Source organism: Haplochromis burtoni, unplaced genomic scaffold (genome assembly GCF_018398535.1).
Source record: "Haplochromis burtoni strain Fernald_Lab_line unplaced genomic scaffold, NCSU_Asbu1 Contig_10, whole genome shotgun sequence".
NCBI classification, from domain to species: domain Eukaryota; kingdom Metazoa; phylum Chordata; class Actinopteri; order Cichliformes; family Cichlidae; genus Haplochromis; species Haplochromis burtoni.
This window is the reverse complement of record NW_024582371.1, coordinates 143,460-155,727: the sequence shown is the minus strand read 5'-3', so window position 1 is coordinate 155,727 and position 12,268 is coordinate 143,460. Positions and strand designations below refer to the sequence as shown.

Here is a 12,268-nt window from a genome sequence, read left to right as displayed (position 1 = left end):
CTCTCTCTCGCGCGCGCGCTCTCAAACACACACATGCGCCACAAACATGCACAGGTTGTAATTTCATGCTTTCCTCCACTTTCCTCCGCTTGTGCTGTTGTAGACACATGGAAGCAGTCACTTCCACCCATTAGCACACTCTTATAGAAGATGACATTGTAGCCTATTTTGTTCCACCCCTTTCACCAGCTGATAGAAACCCACAAATGAATGTAACAGAAGCGCTCACAGCTTAAGCACGAACTGCACAGTTGTGGCTGAAATAAAAAAAAATAGTATGGCAAAAGAAGGGACGACAGAAGTGTTTTGATAACACAAAACAGTCAGTATTTAGCAGTGAGATATATAAGGAAAGACCATGAGCACCAAGCACGTGGCTATTTGAAAGATATTTGAAGTAAAAATGAAATGTGGGAAATTCTGGTTATTTGTAACGACAAACAGAGCTATTCAACATCTACTTTGTAAAGTTACGTGTATCGTAGCAGGTAGTATCCCCAGTATAAAAGCATACAACTAAAATCGTGTTTTATTTACTAGGATTATATTATGCATTATATTATAACGCATATTGATTAATTCCTATTTAAAATGAAAGACAGCACAGAGAATTAGTGTAACTTATTTTCTAAATAAACATCTCTCCAGGAGACATTAGCTTTTTATTAATTTGCGTCATTTAATTACCCTCTGTACGGCTGGCACTTTATGCTAACAAACACCGCTTCTCGAATACGTCGACGGTTTTATGTATGCGCTCAGTTCAAAGCGTATTAGACCTTCAATAACGGCTCTCCTTGTGTATAAACAACAGGGAACAAGCAGTCCGAATCCAGTTGCTGTAGATTCCGCTCCGGGTTTTTATTTTCTCGCGACATGTCGGTAAGATGGCTGTATCTCGCGGAGCCTCGTGCTGGTTTGGTTGATTTCTAGCTCGCGCTCTCGTTCTGTAACAGAAGGCCCCCCTCCAACACACACACACTCACTTGTGTCGGTTAAATTCACTTCCCTGGCTCTGTATTTATACATTTTTTCTTTCACAAACTTTCCCCTCTCTGTTTTAACTTTAAACGGAGTCGCGGTGGATTACCGGATACCGGTCCGGGCGGAGGGAAAAGGGGGGAATGAACCGGGACAACGGGTACGTTGTTATAAATATACTTGTATTTATATTCAATGGTTATTCGAAGTTTGATTGTGTGTGAGTCGCCGTGCTGAGAGAGAGGCAGAGAAAGAGTGGGGGAGAGAGAGAGAGGGATATCATGGCCGCTCAGGTCGCTAGCGTCGCCACTCTCAACACTAGCCCGCCATCCGAACTAAAAAAGCCGGATCGGGACACACAGGAGGAGTCGGTACCGGGAGAGAAACAGCATGAAAATAAGGAACCGGGACCTGACGGCGGATCTCCTGGGCAGAAGGAGCTGCAGGACGGGACCGATGCTGGAAATGCTGGGGGAGGAGGGGATCCTGACATGAAGAACGGCAACGGGAATTTACCCAGGGTAAATAATAATAGCAGTAATCAGAATGATACAGGCGGGCCCGAAGGGAATAACCATCCCGGGATGGGACACCACCACCCGGGCCCCTTTCCTCCACCTCCTTACGGTTACAACCAGCACTACACCCGGGCCCCTTTTCATCAACATGGCGGACAACAAAGCCCTGGCATGGCAGCTGCATCGGGGCCGGGCATGATGGACTCTTACCCCCCTAATTCACACGAACACGGCTACCCCAACCATTACAACAACTACAGCCCGTTCCAGAACAGGACTTCTTACCAGGGCCCGGGATACGGGGCCATGAATTCCCCGCGTAACAACCAGCCTCCGGCTGGGGGGCAGCCAGGCAAGCAACAGCCAGCAGGAGGAACCACAGCTATGGCTGCCTCTTATAATAATCAGAGATATAACATGGGAAACCAACAACCTACGTCTACGCCAACTTTAAATCAGCTTTTGACATCCCCCAGCCCTACCAGGAGCTACCCGAATTATCCCCAAGGAGACTATAACAATCAGGAGGGGGGCAACAAGGGACCAGGGGATATGGGCAGCAGTCAGTATGGTGGGGTCCATCCGGCTTGGCAACAAAGGACCCACCATCCGCCTCCCATGAGCCCGGGAAACACTGGACAACCTCCAAACAGAAATCAGGTAAACTTCACTCACTGCACTGACACACTTTGGCTGACTTAAAGTCTCTCAGTCGCTGAGAAAAAGCACTGTAGAGTTGAATATTGCATTGGACCAGCCATTGTCTATGTAGCAAGAGCTCTAAAATGGCTGCCTCTCTCTCTCTCCCAATACCACCCCTGCAATAGTGTTTAGACAGAGAAAGAAGCCGCATATTCCGTCAGAAACAACTTTCTGAGACGTGGGTATCGGTGTGTGTCCCTGCTTGGTACAGGGCAAGAGTTAGACTAAGTAGAACAAGAGTTAGCGGGGAGAAAGTGTGTGCGTGTGTGCAGGGAGATGAGGTGATATTTGTTCGCGGTATTGCTCTAGCCTCGCTGTCAGTGCTGTAACCGCTGTCATTTCTGCGAGAATCCGCAGCGAGTCCGGTTCTTTTCGGTGCCGAGCTCCCTCCGGTGCTATCAAAAGTTGTGTCAGTGGCTGTCGAGGCGATAAACAAGATGCAAATGACAGCGATAGCCGTTAAATAATATTTGCATAATCATTAAGAAAAAGAGCGCTGTGTCTGTTAAAAAGCCGCTGCAGGCCGGAGTAGAGATGTGTCTCAGAGTCGGGTGAATGGCAACAATTCCATCCCGATAAAGTGTTTACTCGGATCAAAGTGTGATTGTGACCGCGATTGATTGTCTCGACTTGAGGGTTTTCATTCATTGCGGGATCGGTTCGACTCGGTTCGCTGTCTTTTTTTCTCTGCCTCTTTCCTCCATGTGCCGCCTGTAAACACGGCCCCGGCGCTCGGAGTTGGCAAAGTGCAGATTGCCTTTGCTTTGGGATTTGAATTATGGAGGTAAAATCCTGCTGTCAGAGCCAGGAGACAGTTGGTCTTAGGTTGACATGCGAGCCGAGATCTGATTGGCTCCCCCATCCCTCTGCTCTCGGCCATTTATAATTGCATCTAATGGAAGGCTGCAGAAAAACAGCCCCCTCTGCCCAGTGTTCCTCCACTGCGTAAAGAAAACATAGTCCCTGCCTCTCTTTTTTGATTTTTTTGTTGTATTTATTATCATTTTGAGCGATTTTGAATGCAGCTATATGGTCGTTTAATTAAAAAGAATTGTAAAAACATATTTATTATTCTAGCGATATCAACAGAAATCTAAAACCCAAAGACTACTTATTTATCTGTAAATGCTAACCTATGATTTGGTTGCATTTTATTTGTGAAAGCATTTTGAGAATACAGTTTGCTCAGTTCCTCCCACTGCAGTAATTTGCATGATGATGTAGTGATGTGGAGTCACCGTTGTTTTTATTTGTGTGATTAACCTGGCACGTGCTCAGTCACTGCTTTGCTGTTATTGACCTGGCATGTAAAGTTTGGGGGGGGGTTTTCTTCATTTTTTCCCATTTTTGCTTGTGGGGGGAGGGGGGTACACAGCGTGCACTGCTCCTTCAAGTCAACTGACTCCAGAACAGCAGAGAGAGTAGGTGTGGTCATATAGCCCCTCTCCTACAACTGTGTTCTGTGCTGTTTCCAGATCAGGAGTTGAGGAGACTGGTGTGGCCCTGAAAGTCTTGTGGCCACGTGATGGAGCCTGCCTGGCTGCAGTTGTGTTTACAAGCAAGCAAGGTGTCAGCCAAGTGTCACAGCTTTTTTTTTTTCCTCCTTCTTCTTCCCGGCAGGTAGCCTAATTTACTTCCACAGGCAGAGTATGTCAACAGTGCTTACCTACATCTTTCTCTTAAGAGATAACGGCCCCTTGTGTAGTGTTTTATGCTACAGTTATGTGTCATAGGCAATGTAGGTAGGTAGAGTTGGATGCATTTGAGAATATTTTGTGGGTTTTGGCTTAATTAATTAAACATATATAGGCCACAGAAGGATGCTTTATCTGTGTACATACAGGATTGCGGGAGGGATAAAATTAAACTCTTTATTTGACATTTGCTTAAAAACAACATTTTTATATCTCTTCTGTATTCTCATTTACTTTCAGTGTCCGTTTTCTCAAAACATTTTGCACGTGGCTTTTGTAAATGAAACGTGATAGATGGGCTGTTTGTTTTTATTTCCCACCAAAAGATGTTTCATCAGACTTTTCATCCAGAGAGGTGAACCCACCACTTGTTGCTTTAAACTTTTAAGGCGACAGCTTTTCACACATTTTGATTGCCACTTTCGCTGCATCCACAACAAGTTAAATTGCCTGCACTTAGAGCCGGATGGTGCACAGTTGTAGAGTGGCTGCAGAAGTGCTCGGTTCAGTGTGTTTTAGAACAAACACCCAGATATTCCGCAGCAATTGGACACGGGCCGTGTTTGCTTATTGCCGTCGCTTTATACAAAAAAACCCCCACATATTCCAGGACGGATGAGGGGTGTCGCGCTGAGTGCGCCCATCTTTCTCCGGAGGGCCCCTCGCTGCTGTTTCCAGGAAAGTTAGGATGCTCCTTTTTACTTTCAGTTTGTCACCTCCAGCATGTGGAATAGTGTCTGTGCCCGGGGACGGCATTAAATTTAGGCAAACTGGGAATTGCTGCTGTCAGGGTGGATGAGTTCAATTTGAGCAGGGTCCAGCCTTTATTGCTGTAGAGTTGCCATATTTACATCACTTGCTTAAATATTGGATGTCGGCAGTTAGATACATGCAGATTACGTTCCTGACATTGCATATATATTAAATAGCGCACATCTGAATCCTATCTCGTTTTATTTCTTTTCAGTTGAATATATTTTAGAAAACCTTGCACATTTTTCTAAGTGTCAGTGTGTCTAAATGGCATTTCTTTCATTTCTAAACTGAGCATTCATCAGGTTTGCGTAGTACTCAGGGTGTCAGATTGAGAGTTATGAACTTCAAATAACCCTTTTTTATATTTTCTATAATATCGGATTGTGTCAAAGAAATGCCCTGCCACCTTTCTTGGAATTTGTTGCTATGTTTGTGGTCGGTGATAGATTGTTAGCACAACATCTTTAACAGATTCAAATGATATTTGTGGGGGAGCTTTAATTAATTATTAAATACGCTATAGAAGGTGCTCAGCTGTAAATATTTTAATTGCCAAGTACCTTGTTATTGCAGTGTTTCCCACACATAGACTATACTTGGGCAAGCTGCCCAAATGTAGGGTGCCCTAGTGCATCTTTTTATTACTTTATCCATTCTTTTTAATGTTAGTGACTAGAGTCACCCTTGGGTAGGGTGGTTATGTGTCTGCTGTGCTGGTCCTCGATGTCGGTCCGCTGTTTGCAGTGTCACATCCTGTAGTTTGACAGAACTCCACAGTCTTAAACCACACCAGCTGTAGTTCTTGTTTTGCTCTATAGAACCACCATAAGCTAGAGGGCAACTCTAACCAGACCCTGGAGTTCGTGGAGAACTGGTTCATGTTCCACCATGCTTAGCCCACTAAGCCAGCATCAGTAGACCTTCCTTTGCAATCTGCAGTTGAGGGAAACACTGCCTGATATGCTCAGCTGCCTCTCCAGTAAGTCTCAGTGGTCCTTGTTCTGCTCTGGAGGTGTGTTGAATGCTGGACAGTCACTTTAGTGTGAACCTGTGATGCAGGTGCCTCTACTGCACTAATTTGACAGCTAAATAGCAGTGACCTTAGCAAACTGTCCAGCCAGGAAATGGTACTGGTCAGTGCTTGTTGGTTAGCAGTAGGTGAACTTTCAAAATGAGATACTATGATGTGCCTCTACAGCTAAGTGTATGTGAAATGCTGCAATTAATTCCCAGTGGGTGTCAAACTCTAAGGCTACGTTCACACTGCAGGCGAAAGTGCATCAAATCCGACTTTTTTGACCCTATGCGACCCATATCCGATCATGGTATGACAGTGTGAACGGCACAAATCCGATATTTTCAAATCAGATCTGGGTCACTTTCGTATATGTTACTGAATCAGATACATATCTGACGTTTTAGAAAGCGACTGCTGTTTGAACGGTCATGTCGCATTAAATCCATCTTTTACGTCACTGACACAAGACAGATGCCAATTATCAGCGCCGGAGAAGACATCATGAACGCTTCCTGGCCATCCAGTGAAACTGTTGGGAAGACAACGTTGGAGAAACGTGAACATTTTATTTGTACTGTATAATCTGCAGACTCTGACAGAAATCTGCAACTATCCTTTGAAGCACCGCTCCTCTCAAAACAGCAATAGGGATAATTATTAGGCCATATCTAAATAACAAAATAACTTTATAACTTAAAGCAAAATTTGGAAACGTAAAGTCCGAAACAAGTCTTTATATTAACAGCCATCAGTCAAACAATACTGTTTGGTCTGGATCTAAACAGAGCGCGTTGTGTGTGACGTCTTCTTTTGCGCATGCGGGCCGCTTTGAGGGTTCACACTAGAGCGCGTTTGCTGTCACATTTTATTTGTAGTGTGAACAAGCAGACAAAAAAATCATATTTGATCAAAAAATTGGAATTGAGCATTAAGACCTGCAGTGTGAAAATGGGTTTAAAAAATACTGCACATGGATTGCTAAGTGTTCTTTGGTAGTAGTCACCCCCAGTGAAAGCAGTGAATTATCATTAAAATATGCAAACAGAAGTTATGATGAGCTAAAATTTGTTAATAGAATGATTTAGCTTGAGAATGCATTAGCTTTGTTTGTGTTTATGTCCTTTTAGCCTTGTATTTTCTCAATTTCTTCCACAGGAAGACTGATGTCTAATCCAATACTTTTCCTTCATTGGATTTAAATCCGTGGATGCTTTTCCAATGGGCTAATGAGCCTTCAGAGCAATTCCTTGCAAAAGAATTCAAGGTTTTGCTGGAAAGCTGGAGGATAATTGAACATTTTTTGGTTGTTAAGCAAATGTAAAGGTAGCAATGACTGTATTTTAGCAGAAGGCAAAAGGGCTTTGACAAACTATCATTAGTGTAACTGAATTGAGCAGACTCCCAGTAACTTTAACTCTACAAGAGTTTGTCTTGATGTCAGTGGTCCAGGTGCAGAGAACACATTACCTTAATGGATATGATCTGAGACATGGTGTGTGGAGGACAGGACCTTTCACTAAGGGCAAATAAACACGTGTGGGACCCAGACTGTTTTCAAATCATAGCAAAGATATGTCACATGAGGCCACTGCTACATGCTTGTTATGTTTAGTCAGGGAGATTGTATGTTTGATGTCTGACTGCAGAGTTTGATGTGGCAGTCAGTAGACCAAAGTTCAGGTCAGTTTTTCACAGGCTACCCTCTGCTGAAGTGCTGCCGACTACATTTCAGCAGAGTTTATTAAAGGCTTCAGCTCTTCTGTCACGAGCAGTGGCACGATCAGCCTTTTAATTGGTGGCTCTGGTAATAATTCAGCAGCTGTTGTTTTTTTTGTTGTTGTGTTTTTCAACAAGCCACTCACCTACCTTGGGCCACCTGCTCAAGATGAGTTAATGCGTTAATTGAATGGTGGATAAGGGCTCATATTATGGGTTTCCATAACACCTTGCACACAAACAAATACTCTGAAGTGGATTGTAGTGGGTTTGGGTTTTTTTTGCTTCTTTGTTTGGAATGGTGTAATGCCAGGTGTGTCCCCCACCTCCCACCACCACCATCACTAGAGATGTTTAAAAAGTTTCCCTTTTGCACGGGTAAGGCCACAATTACACATTTATTAGTTTATTTAATTAACCAATAATAACAAAGCACAATAAACAAAGTTGTAGATTAACTTGTATTTATTGTTATTATTGTTATTATTATTTTTGTAGGTACTGTTTGAGAGCGTGGGAATTTGTAATGACATTGTTTGCTGCTGAGAAAATTCTAATTTGCATTGAGTTATTTTTTTAGTTTATTTTTTCCACTTAAAAATTGAATTAGAAAATAAGTGAAGATAAGAGAATATTTCCATAGCGTCAGTGACTAGTTTAATTTCAGTCTTTGCCAGCTTTTTTGGGTCCAGCCTCTTGAATCTGTGCAAAATTATCTCTCCTAAAATTAAGCGTGCATAGTTGCCTCAGTTTAGTCATTGACAGGAGTACCACTACTGAGATACAGACTGTTTATACACATCACTGTATAGCACACTATCTACCGTTATTCAGTCACTTGAGAGCCTAATGCTGGTCTTTGACAGCTGGGCCAGCAGTTTCTGTTTTGTTCCTGTTCACTAAACACAACTCCCAGTTCTAAGAAAACACACAGCGCAACTTCCCACTACGGTTTGGACCCCTGTTTAATAGGGCTTGGTGCCGTGGAGAAGAGGAACACTGAGCATTCGAAAAGGAAGTTCACTCTCGGCTCTTTAGTCTGCTCTGCTGAGTAATGATTCTCCACAGGCCTCATGGACAGCATGCTGCCTCCTGGCAACTGTATTTGTGTGTATGTGTGTGTGAGAGAGACTGAATAGTGTGTGTGTGTGTGTGTGTGTATGAGGGAGAAACGGTGTCAGTGATACCCGGGGGAAGGGGTGGTGGTGGTGTTTTGTGAATGATCTTCGTCTGCCCCTGACAGCTGTGTGTATTTCTGTGTAAAGTGCAGCAGTTACGTGGTTGTTGTGTGTTTGTGTGTCTGCCACTGCCTCAGGATCCTCTGACCTGCTCTTACTCCACGTGTCACCAGCCATCCGTCTTTCTTTACTAACATCGCTCTTTTTTTTTTTTTCTCTCAGCCACAGCACACAGCTGTGTGGTCCAGCTCAGTGTATTTTTGTTGTTCTTTTTTTTTTTGTTTTTTTTTGTTTTTTTCTTCAGCTTCTTACTGTTCCACCGGCATCTCCCAAACTTTATTGATTTCAAGTTGTCTCTAAAACAGTTTGTGTTGGGAGTCTTTGGTTTAATGACTCAAAAGGTTAATACAGACACTGTCATGGTGGAAATGACTCGATCTGAATAATTGTATCCTCTTTGTTGCAATTGAAAATACATTGGGAAAAACAAGCTCCTCGTGGACAAATGTCAGGCTTGGGCTATTGCATCAGGGCATGCTGGAATGTAAAGGTAATTCATTTCTTTTGACATTTACCTTCTAAAAATGCTTCGGATTAGCATAGTAATATCCTTCTGTGGGCCTGTGTGGGACTACAGACTTCATTTACATGACGTATGGTGTGTGTGTTTTTATGGAATAAAGTGGTTAACCTTTAAATGGGTGCAGTTGTTGATACTCTGTGGTAGAGAATGATGCTTCCTCCCAGCTTTCATGCAGCTTTCACCTTTGATCTCCGCAAAGGGGGGAAAAAGCCAATGGCTCATCTATAAAGCAGGGAGAAAAGGAATATAAGGGCACAAGATGCTGCTGATCTTTCTACCTTCATTTCCTTTGTGGAACTCGGCCGTGATGTGAGCTGGAGGTGTAATTGTGCCCGCTGGTCATTACCTCGCTTTCTGTTTTGCCTAATGTGATATTCACAGGGTGTTTTTTTTTTTGTTTTGTTTTGTTTTTTTGTTTTTTTCGTTGCTGTCAATAAAAGCAAAGCTGTGGAAATGACAATTCCTGTGAAAGCCCCATGTTTGAGGGGAAAAAATTCTGTTAGTAATTGATAGAAAATAAATGTGTAACAGTGAGGTAATAAAAAGCTACAACATCAGAAGCAAATGAGAAAAAAAGATTTTCTGCCTTTAACAGATTAGTTAGAAAGTAGTATTAACTGTTCTAATTAATGATCATTTATCTTTTTTTCAACGAATACAGTTGGTTGAACTTTTCAGATGTTAGTACAGTCATTTTCTTTTTTTATTGTGTGACCTGCAATTTCTAATTTTGTGAGTCTGACTTTCAGTCTTGCTACAAAGCATATTTTGTTATATGGAAAATTCAGTTTATAGTAAAATTAAAACAACAACAACAGTAATTTGTTAACTTTTATAGGTTAGTGAACCTTGATCGCTCTGACAAAGATCAATATACTGTAAAGTAGTGTTGGAAAAGAACTCGTTAGCAAACCTCCAGAATTCTAGGTAGCACTGGGTGTTTCTTTCTCACTCTGTCTTTGTGCACTTCAAAAAATGCATACTAAGCTTAATCTATCTTTGACCACAATAAGATCTGAAATAACTCCCAATGAAGGAAAGGAGATCTGATCTGAGTCTTTGGTGAAAACAAGCAAACAAACAGAGGGCATATTGCTCATTCTCAAATCAATAACTGATCATAGGGAGTATATGTTGCAGACTGTGTAACTGCTTTGTAATTGTAATGTCTAGGTATGTTTTCAGAGAGTCACTGCTGGATACTTTGACATGCACACAATACTGCTAGATAAAGTTTTTTTTTTTTTAAGCAACTGGTTCCACATTTCTGTTTTTTCACATTCTTAGTCTTTCATGTTAACAACTACAATTTTTGGGTTTTGGACTATGACAAAGCGGCTATGTTTGACAGTTTTTAAGAGTTTGTAGATGAAAAGATGAAGTGTCTGATAGAGGAAATAACTGATTAGTTGGCAGCCTTGAAGTGAATCCCCTCTGGACTGTCGGTGAGATAAAACTTAAATGTCGCTTTTGTGTCTGGAAATGTAAGAGGCAAGCTTTACTGCTCTTTGACACAAGAGATTATAAAGTAATCTACTTAACAGTTTAATTGACAGTGCATATAATCAGTAGCAACAACCTTAGCAGTGACTGACATCAGAACAGTTCTTACTGCTGGAGTCTGACTTAGACTCTGTTTAAAGTTCAAAATGATGCTATTAAAAGTAAGGTACTTGTTGTTGCTTGACATAAAATAAATATCATACACTTTTACAATAAAAACAGGCCACGTTCCTGTTCAGTATCGCAGTTGGTTCCTGTACCAGGTATCAGCACCCTGTTTGGTTGATGGTTTGTTGAGCACATGGATGAGCAACCAGTGCTCAGTAGGTGCAAAGTTGCACAGGGACAAGCAGAAGAAGCAGTTTACTAGCGGTGTTGTTTCTGCCTTGTGTAGCGGGTGATTTCTGATGTGCCAGGCTGCTGCTAAGATTGTGCTGCTTTGGTGATACCTGTGGTGGCATGGCTGTAGAAAGAACAGTAACAGGCGTTGACATATTTCTCTCTCTACCAAGACATTTGCATGAGCGTGTATGTGAGAGGCGATTCTACCCACAGGAGAGTGCAAATTAACAACCCCAACGGTCTCACCACTCCAGTTTACTCTCTCTCATTTGTTTTGAAGCGTGTTGAGAACAGTTTTTTTTCTGTTTCTTGTTTGTTTTGTTTTTTACAGCTGTCTAGCTTTATTTATGTATGTGTTTAGATTATTTTAAGACTAGAAAGCCCTGCTGTAAAGTACAAAACCCCTTTTATTTCATTAAAATGACCCGTCTGTGATTCAGATTATGACCAGGCATGTTTTCCTTATGTTGACAGAGTGTCTGACGTCAGCATCAGAGTTGTGACTCTAACCATGAGGCAGCCAGTGACCCAGCCAGGTCCTTAAGTGGCTTCGCCTCATTCAGCAGCCAGGGTATTTTTGGCATACTAGTGAGTGACACACTTATCGTAATGGGTCGTCCAGGGTTCCAATGGTCAGCCTGAATAAGCATCCTTCTCGGCAGTGCCTGCTGAGCCTCAGCAACGTGATGTAACCGATCGCTGTCTTGCCTCCAATGCTGACAGAGCATTGGAGGAGTTGCTGTGCCCGCTAACCCATCGAGTGGCTTATCTCTGAGCAGGAGAGAAGAGCAGAGACCACTTTTTCTTCCATGAGCGTTCCCGTTAAAGTGTTGGTGTGACCAGAGTGCCAGTGCCACTCTTGAACTGTACTCAACAAGCCACACAGGCGTGCTTTACAGGATGAGTGTCCACTGTAACTACATTTTAACAATATTCTAAGGGCTGCTGTGTAATTGTTAATGTGTCATTAAGTTTCAAATTGTTTCACAGGTTATAATTGAAGAAATGTTTTGGCTATGTTTCACAGTCAAGGTGGGCTTAGTGTAGTTTAAATTAGTTCAGTATTCTGCTTTTTTGAAACCTGATTTGGAAGTAAAAATGCATTTTCAAAATGCCTTTTGTTCTGTTTAACAGAGTGTTGATAAGTTCTTCAACAAAGGTGCAATATACATGTATTACTTTCTATTACGCCACTGTTGCATGTTGAACATCTGGTTTGCTGCCTGCTGTTTCTCACCACATGCTGCACTCTTTCCACTGGCTTGCTCTCAGCCCTG

At 42.3% G+C, this 12,268-nt stretch overlaps 1 protein-coding gene across 1 annotated transcript; it reads left to right on the top strand.

Annotated features, from left to right (window-relative positions):
* The first annotated feature begins 699 nt into the window (after positions 1-699).
* On the top strand, positions 700-3,109 carry LOC121815872 (AT-rich interactive domain-containing protein 1A-like). The gene has a single exon (XM_042228697.1). It carries the CDS (start codon positions 1,263-1,265, stop codon positions 2,199-2,201), a length of 939 nt encoding a protein of 312 aa, XP_042084631.1. The 5' UTR covers positions 700-1,262; the 3' UTR covers positions 2,202-3,109.
* Positions 3,110-12,268: the final 9,159 nt, after the last annotated feature.

Coding starts and splice junctions, on each gene's coding strand:
- LOC121815872 (XM_042228697.1), top strand. CDS start 1,263: ATGGCCGCTCAGGTCGCTAGCGTCGCCACTCTCAACACTAGCCCGCCA.